Source organism: Sapajus apella, unplaced genomic scaffold (assembly GCF_009761245.1).
Source record: "Sapajus apella isolate SASKATOON/1434 unplaced genomic scaffold, GSC_monkey_1.0 scaffold62, whole genome shotgun sequence".
Lineage (NCBI taxonomy): Eukaryota > Metazoa > Chordata > Mammalia > Primates > Cebidae > Sapajus > Sapajus apella.
Window position 1 is genome coordinate 3,004,088 of NW_022437002.1, and position 20,666 is coordinate 3,024,753.

Sequence of the window (20,666 nt, forward strand, 5' to 3'; positions counted from 1 at the left end):
AATTACTATATGGCAATTTATTTTAGTAGATAACTATCTGAGGCAAGACAGTTAAGGCATTAAGACTTCAGGTACTTTAAGTGCCAAAGCCAAGTACTCACCTGGATCCATGCTGGTCTTGGGAAAATTCCATTATATGCCCAGCAATCTCCCGCAGTTGTAAATTGGGGTACCGGTTGTTTCGAAAATCTTCCAAAAGCCTGCTCCTGCCAGAAGGCATGACATCAGACATTCCATATCGCAAACGAGAGGAAGAGAAAAGAGTGCTGCTCGGGCTGAAGAGGCTGGAGGCGCTGCTTGCACTGCGGTACTTGGCTTCAGCGCCTGGAGCAGCAGAGATGTATCTTCCACTGCCATTTGTGAGTCCTCCTGTTGGTTACAGAACAGGAGAACTTAAAGACCATTCTTAAGAAACTTCATTCAAGAGAGGAAAAAGCATTCCCACACATGAAAGCCTGCATCAGCTCTGATTTCTTCAATGCTGTTGGCTGTTGTTTTGTGTTAAGACAATTCTATTAGCATCATGACTTTCGTAGGTCAACTCAACAACCTGGAAGGAAACTTTTGCACAAAGATTGAGAGGGGAATGCTTTTACCATTGACAGTAGACTGCTGGTAAGACTGGAGCAAGAGTTAGCATGGCCCTTGGTAAATAAAATGAGGAGCAAACATGCCTATCAGGTGAACCTAGCACCTGAGTACCAGCAATAAAAACTTAGACTTGAGTGGTTTTCCACTGTGAGATCTGTAGCGATTCCTTTCATTCTTGAATAACCCCCATTTCCATCGGAAAAACACTCTAAAAAATCAGGCATCCAGATTAGTCTGTTTTAAACAGGGGACCCCATGAAAAAGCTTACTTTGAAGGAATGATTTTGCCACTAAATAGTAATGCAAAAATCACTAAGATATTCCAGGCCATGGATGAGACACAATGAGTAGAAAACAGGAGATACCTTAAAAATGAACTTTCGAGTTCATCATTACAAATAGGCCAATTTCTATTGTGACACAGTCTGAAATGACTGTAGTTTCAACAACCTTCATGCCACTGATACTGCTGTTTTGACAGGTGACAAGAGAATAATAACTGATAATCCCTAGACAGATAAAATAGACTTATGACCAAAAGGCGTATCACCACATATAGCAGGCCAGGTGCAGTGGCTGATGTCTGTGACCCCAACACTCTGGGAGGTCGAGGAAGGAGGATGGCTTAAGCCTAAGAGTTTGAAACCAGCCAGGACAACAGAGAGAGACCCCATCTCTAAAAAAATAAAAATAAAAATTAGCTGGCTGTGGTGATGCACACCTGTAGTCCTAACTACTTGGGATATTGAGATAGGGGGATCACCTGAACCCAGGAGGTCGAGGCTGCAGTTAGGCCATGATCATGCCATTCCACTCCAGCATGGGCAACAGAGCAAGACCTTGTCTCCACCCGCTCCCCCCCCCCAAAAAAAAGGTATAGCAGCATTATAAATTATGAGTATTTTAGGCCAAGCACAATGGTTGACGCCTATAATCCCAGCACTTTGGGAGGCCGGGATGGGTTGACCACCTGAGGTTGGGAGTTTGAGACCAGCCTGACCAACATGGAGAAACCCCATTTCCACTAAAAATACAAACTGAGCCAGACATGATGGCACATGCCTGTAATCCCAACTACTCGGGAGACCGAGGCAGGAGAATCGCTTGAACCCAGGAGGTGGAGGTTGCAGTAAACCGAGATTGCGTCATTGCACTCCAGCCTGGGCAACAAGAGTGAAACTCTGTCTCAAAAATAAATGAATTATGAGTATTTTAAAATAAGTCTTTTTTTTTTTTTTTTTAAATTTTGATTGCACTAGAAAAAAGATGTCAAGCCTTTTTGGGGTTTTTTTTCCCCTCTCCTTTAAACAAAAAGGCCAAAGTAGGTAAGAAGCATCACATAAACCACAAAAAGTTTAGATGAATAATAATTAAAAATCCATGAGATTTCACAGAATTCCAGGGCCCAGCTTTGAAAGTCTGGGTCTCAATCAAAGTAATGAAACCAAAATAAAATGGCTCAATGTTAAAAATGTATAAAATATTCACTGAGTATTTGTCCTAAGCCCAGTTCTAATTTTTTCATGCACACTTTCTATGGAATTCTCACTGGTATTTTGGAAAAGGAGTTTGTAACTCCCATTGATATGACAGAAAATTAAGCCCAGAGAGATGAAATGTTCACCCAAAGATGTAAAACTCAAAATTGTCATGGCCAGAATTCAGAACATGGCTCTTGACTCCAGGGTCAGGGCCCTTTCAGGGGTGAAATTCATTTTCAGACTCAGTTTCATCAAGTTTTCTTGTTCTGCAGAACACATTCTTATCAAATTCCACAGTATTTCTGAATTCAAATGAAAAGTAATTTTTTTTTAAAGGAAAGGAAGAAAGAAAGAAGATTAATATGAAAAGAAAACAGCAGTCATAATTCTGTCTTACCCATCTGAGACTGGGGAGAAATGGGCAGAGGTAGTAACAGGGTAGGTTGGCAGGCATGGGCAATGTGTGGCAATAGCAACGAACGTGCCAAAGAAGAAGGAATGGGGCGAACACACAATGTTTTGAAAATAATTTAAAGGAATTTTAAGAACCGGGTCACTGACCAAAATGGAAGGTAAGTTATAAAGAAGCCAGGTCCTTGGTGATGATGTTTAATGATGAGACAAACCAACCCTGAACACTGCCCTACCACTATACTTCCAGTTACATAAGCCAATAAATGTACTTATTGTTTAAGCCACTCTTTGTTGGATGTTCTGTTATTATGGGCAAAAACATAATGACTAATCCATACAAAGGACTAGACTGAGTAACAGTCAGGCTTAATTATGCCTACAAAAATATTTTATACATTACCGTGAAGTTTTGATTTTTGCCTCTTATCTCCTTAGATGTCTGACAAGTATAACTACAAACACATTCATGCACACACACATACACACAGCTTTTAGTACTAAGAAATATAGAAATCTCTGAAAAGAAATTTCCCCAGGTACTAAATTATACATGGCAAACTGACAGTTCACGGACATTTATTTTGTATGAGCCAAGTAGTACTTCTTTCAACATTAAGCCTGTGCTTAAATTTTTGCTCTAAATTGTAGCTCTCTGGTTTTTGGAAAAAAATGTGTGACAAATAGTAAATATTTGACCATCAGCAAGTATTTGTTGACTGAATCTCATTTAGATGGCGAATGTGCACAAATGTGCTTCCCAGTTCACAATAGTCTCAATACCAACATGTACTTGCACCCAAACCACTACAGCTCTGGGGATTTGGGTGCAACACTCTGGAAGTGTTTAAATTTGCAACCGTTGTAAAGGAAACATTTCTCATAAGGCTTCAAAGAGACAGTGGTGGATTTCATAGGGGTGTGTCCTATGACAACTTTCCACAGACAGTAAGGGCTTAAATGTTAATAAATGCTTCGGTTATTTTGCATAATGGTATAAAAGTGATTTCTGCCAGTGGTCATCTAGTATGTCATGCCCTTGCTACATGAAATCTTCTCATTTATTTGCTTTTTGTACTCACAGATCTAATAGATGCCTCATGGGCAAAGCCCTGCCTTTCCTCTTTTAAAGAAAAATTCCTATGGTTCCCAATATCTAGTTCTGTGTTTAACCAGAGGCAACAGTGTTCATCAAATGTTTTAAAAATAAGTTCTCTCCAATTCATTCTCCAACACCACACCAAGGCTGCCCTAAATTAAATAAGCCTAAAGACTGATTATCTTTAGTGCATGATTAATAAGGAGTCCAAAATATGTTAATTGTCACAAGTTGGTTTTACAGTTGATAGTCTCCTTCAGAGAACCAAGTGAGAACTACAAAATAATCATTTCAATTCAGAATGGGAAAATACCTAAACACATACATGACTACAGGTTACTGACCAGTAACTTAGGAACTTTTCAGTTCAAGGAAAGAGAGAGAAAGGTATCTTGTGTTTGAGCTGTGCTTTTCCTAAAAAGCACATGCAACCCTGAAGATAAAGAATAGAAAGAATACATTTTAAGAAGACAAGAATTCTATCATGATAATAAAACTAAATGCTTTTTAGTTTAGAACTAAATTTCTGTTATAAATGCTTTCATTCTTTTGCCTTGGACAGATTATGAACTCTTGAGCTCATTTTTACTATTACATATTTCATTTCTGAAGTAATGAACAACCAAACATTTTTCTTCCAGGACAAATGAAAAGTCTGCATGTTGTCAACCATGCATTTAACAAAAAATTGTACCTGCTACCTCTTGATGTTTAAGAGTTTTTAAATAACACAGCCTGGGGATTGTGCAGAAAACTGTAAGCATGGAGACGCATTCTAAGAAATGAGGGGTGAGAAGGCAAGGAGTCGGATGAAGAGATCTATGGGTAGACAGGGCACAAAACCATCACAATCAGTCTTTGGGGGCACTCAGATCCGCCTCCCTTACTTTTTTTCTCTTTGAGATGGGAAGTAGAATTTACTAGAGATGGATGTTTCAGTTACAGGTGAGAGTTTAAGGTTTTCTATGTAATCTACATATAAGCTCTGTTAAGAAAATTCATATTAACTATGATTAACAATTATGAAAATAATGCCGGTCAACTGAGTAATAGTAACACATAATTAAGTCAAACAAAATAAATACTTGAAACACCTGCCTTATTCAGGGTCACAAGATATTTTATATGTAAACATTCATTCACGTGTATATACGCATGTATGGGGAAGATGGGAGAGGAAGATTGAGAGAGATTTCACTTATTGAAATAGTACATTTTATGCTAACAATACATTTTATGCTAACAAATTTGGCAGCTTGGATGTCCATTATCAAAACTGACTCAAGAAGAAATAAAAAATCTGAACCTGTAAGACCTGTAAGATATAAATAAATGGAATAAGTAAAAATCTTATTACAAATAAATGCCCAGGCTAAGACTGGCTTACCTGACCAAGTTTATCAAATGTTTAAAGAAATAATGCTAATACTCCACAAACTCTTCCAGAAAGGACAGGGGGATGGTACACTTCAAAGCTCATGCTATGAAGTCAATATCACCCTGATACCAAGCCATAAAATATACCTCACAAGAAAGAAAAACACACATCCTTCATTAAAACAGATTCAAAACTCCTCAACAAAAATACAAACACACCAAATTCAACATGATCAAAGTAAGATGTATATCTGGAATGCAGGGTTGGATTAACATCTGAATATCAATTAATGTAACATAACCACATTCACAGAATACAGGAGAAAAGCCACACGATCATCAGTTAATGCAGAGAAAACACTTGACAAAAACTAAAATCCATTCGCAACAAAAACTCTCAACAAACTTAGGCTAGAAAGAAACTTTCTCAATCTAATAAGGGACGTCTAGTAAAAACCAATTGTGATTATACTTTACCCCCGGCAAGATCAGGAACAAAGGAAGGGTGTGTGCTCTTATTTTGTCCATTTAACACAGTCCAGGTCGAGTATCCTTTATCCAAAATACTTGGGGCCAGAAGTGTTTCAGATTTCAAAGTCTTTGAGATTTTGGAGTATTTGTATTATATTTACCAGCTGAGCATCCTAATCTGAAAATCCAAAATTCTAAATGCTCCAATGTGCGTTTCCTTTGAGTTTTGTTGATGCTCAAAAAAGTTTTGGGTTTTGCAGCATTTCTGATTTTGGATTTGGGATTCTCAACCTGTACTGGGGGTTCTACACAGTGCAATCAGACAAGAAAAAGAAATAAAAGTTATCTGGATTGGAAAATGGCTTTGATTTTCAGATGAGATGATCTTATAATGTAGAAAATCTTACAGAATCCACTCAAAAACCATTAGAACTACTAATAAACTACGGTGAGGCCACAGGATATAAGATCAATATACAAAAATCAATTGTATTTCTGTGAGCAAGCAACAGTCAATCAAAAGATAAACCAGAACAAAATTCTATCTGTAATAGCATCAAAAATATATGCAATTAGAAATAAATTTAACAGAAGTAGTACAAGACCTGCACACCAAAAATTACAAAGGAAAATGGTGCTAGAACAACTAGAAATGCAAGATGAACCCTGACCTGACATCAAAATTTAAGGGGATCACAGACTTATATTTCAGAGATAAAACAATAAAATGTTTACAGCAAAACATATGAGCAAATTTTCCAAGAGTTTGAGTTAAGCAAAAATTTCTTTGATACTATTCCAAAACCAAGATAAACTGGACCTCATCAAAATTAAAACCTACTGTACTTTAAAATATATCATTTTAAAAATGAAAAAAAGGGACCAGTCTGGATGACATGGTGAAACCCTGTCTCTACCAAAAATATAAAAATTAGCTGGGCATAGTGGCAGGTGCCTGTAATCCCAGCTACTCTGGAGGCTGAGGCAGGAGAATTGCTTGAATCAGGAGGCAGAGGTTGCAGTGAGCCATGATCACGCCACTGCACTCCAGCCTGGGCCACAGACTGAAACTCTGTCTCAAAAATATAAAATAAAATAAAAAACAAAATTGAAAAAAAGGGGAGAGGAACAGTAGCTCACACCTGTAATCCTAGTGCTTTGAGAGGCCAAGGCAAGAGGATCACTGGAGGCCAGGAGTTCAAGACCAGCATGCGCAACATAGCAAGACTTAGTTTCTACAAAAAAAAAAAAAAAAAAACAACAACTTATTTTAATTAGCTGGGTGTGGTGGGGTGTGCCTACAGTACCAGCTACTTGGGAAGCTGAGGTAGAAATATCCTTTGAGCTCAAGAGTTTGAGATGACAAAGAGCTATGATAGTACCATTGCACTCTAGTCTGGGCAACAGAGCAAGACAGTGTCTCAGACATTAAAAAGGAGGGATGAGGTGGGGTGCGGGGAGGGAATAGAACTCGAAAAGGTTTGTTTTTAGTCTGAAATTTAAACAATCAATAATGAAAAACTATGTCACTCAACACGTGATTTTTAAATAAATAATAGGAAAAATTACTAAACAGATCACTGATTTTGTTAAAAGATACTAACACATATCTGCCTACTGGGACAAAGTGTAAAAATGACAAGATGAGGAAAAGATCCACAGGAGATACAGGCTGGTATATGCATTCAAACACTAGCTATGTGGTTGGTATTATTAGCAACATCCATTAAACCAGGCTGAGTTTAAAGGAGTGAAGAGTTCTTTTGAGTATTCAACACACTGAATATAAAATGTTTAGTATGGTTGCTCATCACTGCTGATGGCTGGTGGCAGCAGTGAAGTAGTATTAATAACAGAAGCTATATTAGGTGTAGGCCAGTACATATTTGGTAAAGAAATGTTAAGTCTCTTAAACCAAAATGTCTTTAAGGCCTCTGTATGGACACTGTTAGAAACCAAATAGCACACCTCTATTTTCTCAAGGAAAATAGAGACTGAGCTGAGGCAAAGCTGTACTAACTGAGACAAACGTTCATCAGGAATGGCAAGTATGATACATGCACTATACATGACAGAAGTCTGATGCAAACGTACACAAAGAAACTGCTTAAACAAGGTGAATGTTTCCAAAGTGAAGTTATGTTAAACAGACTAGGCAGGCAACAGAAGTCATTAAAACAATAACTCACACTAATAGTTATTTCCTTCTTCACAGGGAAAACATGAATTAAGAGGTAGTATTACATTAAATTGCTGACACTTTAGAAAGAGGAAAGGTATCATGCATGAAAGTAGTATTTCTGGCTCTATTTCCATATACCAAGGAACCACAGTGTTTTAATTTTATGTTTTATTTTGAGACAGGGTCTTACTCTGTTGCCCAGGCTGGAGTGCAGTGGCATGATCTCAGTTCACTGCAGCCTGCCTCCCAGGTTCAAGTGATTCTCCCACCTCGGCCTCCCAAGTAGCTGGGACTATAGGCACGCACCACCATGCCTGGCTAATTTTTGTGTTTTTTGATAGAGATAGGGTTTCACTATGTTGGCCAGGCTGGTCTTGAACTCCTGACCTCAAGTGATCTGCCCACCTTGGCCTCCCAAAGTGCTGGGATTACAGATGTGAGCCACCATGCTCAGCCCACCTATTTTTATAAATAAAGTTTTATTAGAAGACAGCTATATATCCACTCATTTATATTTTGTCTATGGTTGCTTTCACACTTCAACAGCAGAGTTGAATAGTCACTACAGATACCATCTGGCCCACAAAACCTAAAATATTTACTATCTGGCTCTTTATGAAAAAAAATGCAGCCGGTTCAGTTTATTTAGTCCGCAGTATGGGATGACATAGTTCACATGTTTTTAACCCAAGAAATTAAAAGATATATATATTCCTGGATTTGATAATGGACTGGTTCAAGATATCCTGAGTATATCATGTGACAGGATATACACACCGAAACTGCAAGCTTTGGAGTCAAAAAGGCTGGATTCTAAATCTGTTCATATCTGAGATAACCTAGGCTAAGCAATATATTTAAGTCCTGAGACATGGGATAATACCTATACCCTCTAGTGTTGTATGTACAGGACCCAAAACCATTAACACCAGCAGGTAACTGCCAGGTCAGTGAACATTAGTTCCTTCCTCCTAGCCACATATCAAACTGGGAGTCTGACAACCCTCTCCAGATTTTACATTAACCCCTAGTCTTTGAAGCCAGGCATTCTGTCACTAGGAAACACGGTTGTGTAATGTACCCCATTCTCTTGTCTACCTTTCATGGGCCTACTAATCAAGAATGACACAGTAACTTTTCTAAAGTGATGTTCATATATATTCTGAGAAAATGAGTTTTACAACTAAAGTTCTTATTGTATAAAAATTCAGGATACGCACACAAATACCAATATGTATATATAAATATAGTTTTGACTTGAAACTCACCTCTTTCAAACTCAAAGCTATCATTCTTAGTTCTAGAATAATAAGTCTATCACGCTACCCACTTAAGACGTCTCTTAAATCCTATAAATCACTTACTAGTCTGTCTATCCAAATGAAAGCACCTGTTTGTTTCCAGTCAGTTCTCACTTCTGAGTCCATGAAGCCACTTTTAATCTTGCTGGTTAAAAACAGAATCTTGATAAAGTGGCCACACCTGCTGATTTGCCCAGGACAGTCCTGATTTAGGCCACCATCACCAAGTAATTATTCACAGCACCCCATCCACTCTCAAGTGTCCTGGTTTGCATGATACACTATGTGGTGACTCTACACCTAGGACTCAACTTTCCCCATCTAGCAAACAAATCAGTACTTCAAGCTTACTAAATAACTGCAGGAGAGGAGTATGCACCCATGTTTGAGATAAGAAAACATCTCCCATGTCCTGAAAGATTTAGACATTTGCTACAAAAAAAAAGGTAATATAATTTTCTTTTCATTCTTATAGCCTGCTGCTTAGGATCCTCTTTTTCCCTCCCCATTTTCTAGAATCTAGATGGTAATATTTTAAAATCCCATGCACAGAACAACCTAAATATTTAACAGGGAAACATATATCTCCTCATTCACATACTATATAGTTTGAGAGTTTATATTTACAAATATTTTAACATATGGCAAAATTTTAAAAATAAAATGCTTTATGTGAAAAAGCAAGATATTATATGTACATATAGCAGAGGAAAAAATTTGAAAAGAAGTAAGGCAAAATATTAATTGTGGTGGTTAATTTCAGGTGGTGATACTAGGTGATTAAATTCTGTCTCTGTGTTTCCTAGCTTCACTGAGATGAATCTATGTTTATACTGTTTACCCTGAAATACTCTCACAGGTAGCCAAAGAATAAAATGTTCATACTAAAGCTAATTGAATATACAGGGAAATGTACCCAAACTATAATAAAGCCAAAACTGCTATACTATCTATAGGTACAGCCTGAATAACATGAGGTATTTACGGAAGGCACAGAACACCCAGGACACTTCTAGTATAAAGGGACTGTCCTTTGCTTATGCAAAGTTCTTGTAATGTCATCGGTGGCAAGAGAGTTCTAGAGTTCAAGGTGGTGTTAGAGTAATGGTTCTTACCCAGGTTTAAGCTTGAAGAGGATCCATGTGAAGAGAGGGAAGGAGGTGGTGTCTGTGAATGTCCTGGTCCCTGACTAGGGAGAGGCATGCCCACGGGTCCAGGAGAGGAGGAAAAGCTAAGGCCGTTATAAAAACTGTGTCCAATGGGGGTCAAGCTGCTCGATGTCCTCTTATAAAGGTCACTGCTGCCAGTCAGGGAGTCACGGCGGGAGCCACTGCCAGTGTTGGAGTTTGCAACTAAAATGGAATTAAAACAATGCAGATAAGAACAGGCCTGTTCTTCGAAGAACAAGCCCAGTGACCTGTTCCTAACACTTTGATCCAGACTCCTTACCACCGCAAATTTGTCAGCAGAGACAGCCTAACTGTTAATGTAGCAGTTCTGGGGCAGATAAAGTAATAAAGAGGACATGGCTCAGGTTAACATGACCATCACACGTATGCCAAATTTACCTTCCTATGGTGTCATATATTATAGGATAAGGGAGGGTTAAAAAGCTCTGACGGCCATATGAGCTATGGAAAAGGTGAAAGGAAATGGACTAGAAGAATGCCTTTCATCAACTGAAAAGGTTCAAGTAGAAAAATGGGATACAGAAAAAAGATTTGTCAATGGGGTACTGCCCCACTACACAAGACTTATATATGAAAGCCTGTTTTCTCAGTGGGTTCAATCGAGAGTTAATGCTGCCCTCAATTCCAATTAAGATACTTTCTTTCATACATGACCTTCTAGTTAGGGATCTTTTTTTTTTGTTTTTTGTTTTCTACAATCTCTGCAATTATCCCATTATTCACCATACTACACTCCTGCTTTATTCATCAAAACATTAAAACCCAGCTTGGTCTAATATCCTTCCTCATAATTTTCTACATGTCTACCTTAAATGCTACTCAAAAGACAGAAGAAAAGTTGTAACTCTTTCAGGTCTGCAGGCCAAGCACTCGGCTCAATCTCAATTGTGAAGTATTCAGCTCTGCTATCTTTAGTAAGTCCTCCTCCCTCAGTTTTTGATATCCATTTCTATAGTTCTCTCCATATTTTTCCCAATTACAGCAAAATCTTCCCTAGATTTCAAACCCCTGAAAGAAACTGATTAAGTAAGTAGCCACATGAGCATGGATTGAAATAGGTACCATCTGGATAACTTGATTTCAATAGTCTATCATTCTCACAGATTATGTGGGATGGCCAGGTTCCCACAGGGCTTGGTCCAGATCTGCCTGTGGTTCCATGCACTGCCAGTATTCCAGAAGAATTGTAAAAATAATTAAAATTCAGTCTTAAGAGCATATCAGTCTAATTTCTACCTGCTGTTCCAAACCCTCCAAGGGCAGATCCCAGGGTGGCGCCGAGAGAACTGCTACTTCCGAATCCCAAGGATGTGTTGGCAGGTTGGGCAGAGCCCTGGGAGAAGAGGGAGCTGCTCTGTGAATTGCTATTCAGAGAGTTGTTGCCGTAGAAAGAACTGGATGCCAGGTTGTTACTGGGCTGCTGCTGGGGCTGGGGCTGAGGTTGCTGTGTTCCTAAGGGGCGAAATGGTCCATTTGTTGTTCCAGCAAGACCACCAGCTGCTCCATTTGCTGAAGCTGCGGCTGCTGCAACAGCTATGAAGAAGAAAGCAAACCGTTTGGCTATGAAAGGGACTGGCCACATTTCCAAACTACATTTTTATCTTTTTTCAAAAAACCTTTTAATGCTCCCTAGCTTTTCAAAACAAGACACAAACTATACAAATCTGTCTTTGATCCCTTCATATGAAGCTTCTATTTTCTGTTTCTACTTTCAATTTGAAGTCAAAATACCACTAGAACAAGTTCACAATGCTGGTAGCTTTAAAAAGTCTACAGATTAAAGGGGGTATAAACATCAAATGTGCCCATTAAATACAACTACTTCCTAAAATCTTAAATTCCATAAATACCTATGTTGAGGGTTTCTTCTAGAACCACATAATGCATATATACACATCCTTCAAAATCCTATTTTGACACACTGCTGTGTTCTAAATGTTGCTGTTATTGTTCCTAATTTAAATATATACATGTGTATATGTATATGTGTGTATGTGTATAAATATATATATATGGGCTTAAAGTAAAAAACTATTACTCCTAGCAGGGCATGGTGGCTCACACCTGTAATCTCAACACTTTTGGAGGCCAAGGCGGGCAGATCACAAGGTCACGAGTTCAAGACCAGCCTGACCAACATGGTGAAACCCCGTCTCTACCAAAAGTACAAAAGTTAGCCGGGCATGGTGGCACATGCCTATGATCCCAGCTACTCAGTATGCTGTGGCAGGAGAATCACTTGAATCTGGGAGACGGAGGTTGCAGTGAGCCGAGATCGTGCCACTGCACTTCAGCCTGGGTAACAGAGACTCAGTGTCAAAAAAAAAAAAAAAAAAAAAAAAACCCAACACTATTCCCCCGAACCAAATGTATTATTCTGTCACTTCTCATTACTCTTTCCCACTCCATTCCTCCACTCTTGCCCCTGTGGCAAAAAAAACAACCACTCCTCTAACATTATCTTAAAATAATGATTTGGATTTCTGTGAAATCAGCCTTGAATTTCTGCCAAGAAAGCCATTTTGTGTGAGTAATCCAACTTCTATTTTCTCAGTGGAGCCGGACCTTGCTTCTAACCAACTGGCACATGCTGCCTTCCAACCCCCAACAAAAAGGAGAATCCACCAGGGTCACTTATTGCTTCTGATCTCTTTTTGAAACATTACAGGGTAGAACTGATATACTGAGAATTGCCAAAAGTGTATTTCAACATACTTTAAGAATATCACTATCAGTCGCCACTTTTAGATCTCTGGCAGGAGTCCACTCAGATGTACGCTCACCTGCTTGTGCAGCTGAGGAACTAATGATGACTGGGGCAGGAGCTACAAGTCGAACGGGAGCTCCAAGACCATTTCTCGCGCCCGCATTCACTACAAGGGCACCAGTTTGGTCATAGTAAGCAGCAGGAGCCAACACCGGATAACCTAGGAATATCAAGCCAACATAGAAATGTAATATTAAACAAACAAGTATCTCCTGGGTACCAACATATTTTCAATAATCACAAGCTTAGCTTTGGGGCTAGATTGACCTAGATTTATATGCTGGCTCCATCACTTAAATAGTTGAATAAACAAACAACAGAGGCTACAAATGGTTATAAAAATCACAGTACTTTCATACTACATAGCAATCTAAAAACAAATATACTGCAAAATAGCAGGAAAATCCTAAGTAGGCTTTAAATAACATGATCTTTCAATATTATGTGAGATAGAATCTCCAAATCCCAGTTTAAGCCATAAGAAAAACTGCAGGTGACTTCCTAAGAACACACAAACGCTTAGTAACTAAAAAACAAATGAAACAAGTTATAGTTATTCACTGAATTCGTAAATGGCTCCGTTAAACTGGCTATGCTCTATGATCAGTAAAAAATAGTGACATCTCTCAAAGATGTTTCATATGTAGAACATCAAATTACATCCAATCCCAAGTAAAGCACTGAACCAGCTGATAATGAACTAAAAACAATATATATTCAAGATATATCTATATAAACATGTATCTCAGAGGTATGCAGTTAAAAAGGACCCCTAATATTAGTTTAACAGAAACCCTAAAAATGTAAGGGATGACCCAATCAAGGTATACCAGAAATTTCTCCCTAATCATGCTGTTCAAAAATATCATCATAAAGCCTTATAAACTAACTTGGCCACTCCACCTGTCCTTAATTATGAGACGGAAAACAGATAACCCACCAAGGAAAAACACATATTCCAAGCTGCATGGACACTGAGATATCTCCAATGTGGCTTAAGACTGGCTCAGAGCAATGCTCTCATCAATGAACTATAGTCTAAGTGAGGGCAAGAGTGTATCATCCTTGCCAGTACCCAAACCATGACAAACCTAAGCAAGGTGAAAGCACTGCTCATTTCCCTCTGTATCACCTTAAACATGCAGCCTTCCTGCCCCCCAACCCCCACCCCGCCAAAGAATTAGGAATAACATGCAACCTTTCTCCCCCCGCCCCACCCCTGCCACAAAGAATTAGGAATAACAATGCAGCCGCACCTGGCATGCCTGCAGCCAGACCTTGTCCAAATGCAAGGGCAGAATTTACTGCTGCAGCTGCCACAAGGGGATCTGTTTGCTGTCCCTGCTGGTTCTGGTTTGGGGTTAAAGGACGTTGGCTGGCTCCTCCACGGAGAACCTGGGAAAGGAAGACAGAAATAAGTCGCCCACTTTCTTTTCATTGCAGAAGACCTACCATATGCTCAGGTTGGGTCAACTTTTAAAACTTAATTGTAAAACATTTCACTATAATGGTTTTTATATGTCATGGCTGTTAGGGTAAAAATTCAATTAATAACATTTCATAGAATGAAACTTTATTCTACCATTCTTACTTTAAACATATTACCTTTATAAGCAGCAAAAAGCACCATAAAATAGTGATGATTCATTAATTCAAACATTTTATCTCATCTGCCTCATAAAGTTCTTGTGGCAATTAAGTTAAAAGATGAATTTTAAATATCTGGCATCAGCAAATGATAGTGTTATCAAATATTTAATGCCTACCACATGGCAAATGGGCAGACAAGATGGAGCAATGAACAAGATAGACAAAGCCCCTGCCCTCATGGAGTTTTTATTCTAATGAGTAAGAAAGACAATAAACCATACTACGCAATGTCAGTGCTCTGACAAAAAAATAGGTGAAAAAAAACAAAAGAGTTCAAGAGGCCAGGTGCAGTGGCTCATACCTGCAATCCCAGCACTTTGGGAGGCTGAGGCAGGTAGATCACCTGAGGTCAGGAGTTCAAGACCAGCCTGGCCAACATGGTGAAACCCCGTCTCTACTAAAAATACAAAAATTAGCTGGGCATGGTGACAGGCGCCTATAATCCCAGCTATTGGAGAGACTGAGACAGGAGAATCGCTTGAACCTGAGGAGCGGAGGATGCAGTTAGTTGAGATCCAGCCAATTCACTCCAGCCTGGGGGAAAGAGTTAAGCTCCCTCTCCAAAAAATAAAAAAGAGGACTATTAACCAAGTGTGGGGGTGGAGGTTCCAGATAGGATGAACAGGGGTATTCACCCACATATTTAAAGTTAACTGAGTCTCACATGCACACAAAAGATGGAATGAGAATATTTCATCTTTAACACTAATATATTTATCAAGGCCCACATGGCCGCAAATGAGTTCACCAGATTCTATTTGGTAGGGCCTCACCTGACTGTTTCTATTTCCCTTCACAAATTCCACAAACATGCTCATCTAAATGGTCGTGAGCATTAGTCAAGTTCAGTGCAGATGCCAGTTAAGCCACTGTAATAAAGGATCTACTTTTTTGGGGAGCAGGGAAAAGACAGGGCCACGCTCTGCTGCTCACGCTGGTGTGTAGCGGCGCAGTCTCAGCTCACTGTAACCTCTGCCTCCCAGGCTCAAGAGATGTTCCTACCTCTCCTGAATAGCTGGTACTACAGGTGTGCACCACCACCCCTGGCTAATTTTTCTATTTTTTGTAGAGACAGGGTCTCACCATGTTGTTCAGGCTAATCTCTAACTTCTGGGCACAAGTAATCCACCTGCCTTGGCCTCCCAAAGTGTTGGGATTATAAAAGTCAGCCACTGAGCCCAGCCAAAGATCTACTTTTTACTAATGAAACACAGCCAATCATTATTATTCGGCATAATGTGAAGAATTATCTCACAAGATCTACATACTTGAGAAAGCAAAAATACAAAACCCACAAACCAAGTTAAAATTACTGAAGTTCCTAACAGTGTGTTTTGCCATACTGTCAAGTGCACCGTTCTTAATCAGATCACTTTCAATTCTACTGTGCTATTTATAGAAGTTAGATATACGGTCAAGAAAATGGGTACAGATTATTCTTGGTACCAGCGGTAAAAAAAAAATGTAAAAAGAGAAACCGATTACCAATTAAATATTGTTAAGTGAGTATAAGGTGAGCAACACTGTCCACACTGGCAAGAGGAGATGTGTGGACACTTAATTTGCCCACTCTTTTACTTCTTTATCAGTAATAAGAATTAAACAATAATCTTGCAGATTTGCTGGAAATATCTGAAATGATGTCTTTAAGTCACACTGCCTGATACCTAGGAGACAATCAATAACCAACAGCAAATTCCTATTATCAAGATGTTATATAATTTGTTTCTGACCTAAAGAACCTAACCAACTTCGTGAGAGAAAGTGTGTTCCAAACTACATAGATGGAAGAGTTGGGGGGCTGGACAGATGAGTTTTGCCAAATACTTAGAACGTACATGTCCAATAACTCACAAGAGATCTCACTCTAGGATAAGTAAATAACATGCACAGAAATATGACAATACTAGTAGTTCAAAACTGCTGAAGATTTTAAAAAGCAATGAAAGCACTGCTTTCATAGGACATAAAGATGTAGGTTTATGTGTGATTAGGTGTTCTGTGAAAGGGGAGGAGTGGTAGAGTAAACAAGGTACCTAAAGAAAGACACAAAGTCTACTGATGAGTCTTGTAACAAGAAAGAAAAAGTGTTAGCTTTTTGTCCACTCTCTAGAAATCTGTCCAGTACCCCAACAACAAATAAAAGTGCTTCAGCTACCTGCCAATATTCATATACTTTCGTCAATAGCTGTCAAGTCCATGATTTTATAGAAACAAAATATACAATTTCACAAGTAATATTTTAAAGTCTAATAAAATCTACAAAATGACTGACTGAATTTATAAAAACCATCCTAGAACAGTTAGCTTGCCTAGAACGCAACATATACTTTCTGATAAAATAAGAGGGCCCGAAAGGGCCAACAACAAAGTTTAAAAAGAACCTCTCATTTTAATTACTGCGACAAAAGAGTTTACCAAGAAAATCATATTTTCCTCAAATACTTAAAACCAGAAACTGGCACCCCAAAAAAAGGAACTAAAACAATGACTGCTTGTTAAAAACTAATGCTAAAAACTTCTTAGTAGAGTTTGACAGAACCTGTAGGGCATGACAGAAAACTGAAAAGTTAATGATTATCATGTCCATTTTGTAACAAAAATATATGCATTCAGAGAAGCCATCCAACTTGCCCTAGTTGTAGCTAGTTAATGGCAGAAGACAAGAGCTCTGCTTTTCTTTAAGATATCACAATATGGTCAGAAAACAAGTTGTCAAGACAAAGGCTTATGTTCAAATCTTAACAACTTTGTATTTGTGTGACCCTGGGCATACAAATTCTATTTCCTCAATTTCCTCTGAATTATGAAATTCTATTCCATAAAATGAGAAGTTGTACATCTATAATAATTAGTAAGAGAAATAGAAATTATATGTACAGCACTTAACTTTGTACAGTAAGCTTTCTATAAGTGGTAGTTATTAGTATTATTCTTGTTCATTGTATCAGAGCTAATTTCAAAACATGGCAATTACCTTAATCTTCCAAATGCATAATAATTTGACAACCATTTAAACAAAAGATGATCACACAAAGAAATGCACACTTAGCCACAAACAGCAGATCTTAAGAAATTATTTGCTAGGTGCAGTAGCTCACATCTGTAATCCCAGCACTCTGGGAGGCCAAGGTGGGCGGAACACAGGAGGTCAGGAGTTCAAAACCAGCCTGGACAACATGGTGAAACCCCATTACTACTAAAAATACAAAAACAGTAGCATGTGCCTGTAATCCCAGCTACTAGGGAAGCTGAGGCAGGAGAATCACTTGAACCTGAGAGGTAAAGGTTACAATGAGCAAAGATGCACCACTGCACTCTGGCCTGGATGACAGAGAAAGACTACGTTTAAAAAAAAAAAAAGAGAGAAAGTACGAAAGAAAAAAAGAAATTTATTTAACAGGTCAGGCGCAATAGTTCACGCCTATAATCCCAGCACTTTGGGAGGCCAAGACAGGCAGATCACTGGAGGTCAGGCATTTGAGACCAGCTGGGCCAACATGGTGAAACCCCATCTCCACTAAAAATACAAAAATTAGCCAAGTGTGGTGGCACACACCTTTAATCCCAGCTACTCAGAAGGCTGAGGCAGGAGAATCACTTGAACCCAGAAGGCGGACGTTGCAGTAGCTGAGCTCACGCCACTGCACTCCAAGCTGGGCAACAGAGCTAGACTCCATCTCAAAAATCAAACAAAAAAATGAATTTAACAGATCACTCATTCTGTCAGCAAATTATTTACTTATATATATGGTATGAGAACTGCATCTGTTGCCAAGAAAATCATTTAATAGTTTCCAAATAAGAGGGAGAATTTCAAGACCTGTGGAATCTTAAAAACAACAACAACAAAAAAAAATACACCCACTGAGTAAGACTGATGTCAAGCAAAAAATTCTTGTTTGGATTATGTAATATATATAAGCAGGGTGTTTTGCCTCAAATGATAGCTTTTATCTGACAATGCGTATCGAAACCTAAATGCTGATTTCATTTGCGCCAGAAAAATTCCATTACTAGGAATTTTTTCCAAGGATACGCTTATGTAAAGGACGTTTATCAATCTCATTCAAAACACCAAAATACTGATATAAATGAAGTATCAAATATAATAGACTAGTCAAAAAAAGTATCCTTTGATGGATTTAAATGTATCTAGTAAAGACATCATTTAAAAGAACACCAGGCTGGGCACAGTGGCTCACTCCTGTAATCCCCATACTTTGAGAGGTTGAGGTGGGTGGATCACGAGGTCAGGGGACCAAGACTCTCCTGGCCAACATGGTGAAACCCCATCTCTACTAAAAATACAAAAATTAGCTGGGCATGGTGGTGTGCACCTGTAGTCCCAGCTACTCAGGAGGCTGAGGCAGGAGAATTGTTTGAACCTGGGAGGCAGAGGTTACAGTGATCCGAGATTGCGCCACTGCACTCCAGTCTGGACAGAGTGAGACTCTGTCTCAAAAAACACAAAAACACCCTGCTAAATAACACAGTAAACTATGAAATCAGAATGTAAAACCATGTGGACAGAATAATGCTAATTTTGTAAAATATTAAGTAATAAGGCTAAAATAACAGATGCCAAACATATTAACACTGGTTTTCTGACATAAGGATTTAGGGTGTGTGTGTTTTTTTTTTTTTTTTTTTTTTTAAAGTTTTCTAGTTTACCAAAGTTTCTATCAATAAAGAAGTGTTACTCTAGCAATCAAGGGAGGAAATGGCCTGTTTAAAAAAAAAAAAAAAAAAAAAAGATGTAGTTTTGCAGGTTACTGTCCTTTCTCAACTCAAATAAAAAGCTAACATAGATAGGTTTAAGACTTATATCTAATCCAATAGCCACTGTAAATAAGCAGTCTAAAAATCTAGTACCCCTGCTTTGGTAGCAAGCCCCTTGCAAAACCCTGAAATGATCTGAAAGTGGTGATTGGCAAGCAACTACAGTATGGCAGAACAAGATTTTACTGTAATTTTGAAGATCCACTTTACACTTGCTAGCTACGCAGTTTCCCCGTAAGTGAACTAATTAGTATCATTACCCCACCTAGGTACAATAATGTCTGATATATAAACACCATTCCACAAGAATAGTTAAGTCTGTGCCTGAACTCAGATACACACACACAAGAGGAAATTCATGCATTCACAGTGTTTTTCTATTAGGCGTAATATCACCTATTAGTTATCCGCAATACTAAAATTCCCACTTAGAAGAGGTAAATTTTGTCTACATTTACCTGCTGCTGTCCTTGCTGAGCCTGTGGGGTGGTCTGTTGATTAGCTGAATTAGTTGCTGCGGCGGCGGCAGCAGCTTGCTGCTGGAAAAGACTGGCAGGGTAGACTCCCCAGGGAGTAACTCCATAATACTGGTGAGGGACCACAGCTGGGCCTAAAAATAGCAAATGAAAGGTAAAGAAAGTCTGAACTACTAAGACTCATCTCAGGCTTTCCAAATATTACATCTGACTCAATAGATACAACTGTAAAATATTAACTTAAAAGTATATTGATTCATGCTAGCTAATCATTAACTCTCTTTTTAAAGAATAGTAAACATTCTATGAGATCCTTACACCAGTCTTCTAACATAGACCTAGAGGAAGAAGCAGTGAGGGATAAAACATTAAAGAACTGAAAGGGAGAATAATTGATAGAAGGGGTTGGATTTAAGAATAGATGGGAGGATGTAGGATAGATAGAAACAATGTATGTTGTTAGAAGGGAGTAAATGGAGGGTTTGTGTGCTTAAAGTGATGAAATAGAACAGAAGGTTAGGATGTATCTCACGTTCAATGGTAAGAATGGCGCCTAAGGCGATTAACAGACTGCTGGTGTTTCAATAACTCCAAAGAAATGAACATCTATCGGTCTTCTGACAACAAAACCCAGACATTCAAGTAAACCTCCAAAGCAACTTCAAAATTGTTGTTGTTTGCTTTTGTTTTGTTTTGGTTTTGTTTGAGACCAGGACTGGAATACAATGAATCAATCTCAGCTCACTGCAGCCTTAACCTCCTGCGCTTAAGCGATCCTCCCACCTCAGCCTCCCTAGTACCTGGGACTACAGATGCATGCAACCACACCTGGTTAATTTTTTTTTTTTTTTTTTTTTGCAGAAGTCTATGTTGCCCAGGCTGGTGTCA

At 38.6% G+C, this 20,666-nt stretch overlaps 1 protein-coding gene and 1 non-coding gene across 17 annotated transcripts in view; both read right to left on the reverse strand.

Moving 5' to 3' along the window:
• Positions 1-20,666, reverse strand: part of PUM1 (pumilio RNA binding family member 1) — a 137,219-nt gene that overhangs the window by 24,543 nt on the left and 92,010 nt on the right. For 12 of the 16 annotated variants that reach the window (XM_032246676.1, XM_032246677.1, XM_032246675.1 and 9 more), the window contains 6 exons: positions 19,761-19,912; positions 14,127-14,265; positions 12,887-13,030; positions 11,340-11,636; positions 10,029-10,265; positions 102-369 (listed from right to left, as the gene is read on the reverse strand). In XM_032246676.1, coding sequence (XP_032102567.1) covers positions 102-369; positions 10,029-10,265; positions 11,340-11,636; positions 12,887-13,030; positions 14,127-14,265; positions 19,761-19,912 — 1,237 coding nt within the window. The remainder of the gene's footprint in view (positions 1-101; positions 370-10,028; positions 10,266-11,339; positions 11,637-12,886; positions 13,031-14,126; positions 14,266-19,760; positions 19,913-20,666) is intronic. The other 4 variants (XM_032246678.1, XM_032246669.1, XM_032246673.1 and 1 more) reach the window with 2 other exon arrangements.
• Positions 13,871-13,943, reverse strand: LOC116529703. Its single transcript, XR_004259625.1, has one exon. It is a non-coding gene; the product is annotated as a small nucleolar RNA SNORD103/SNORD85 (small nucleolar RNA).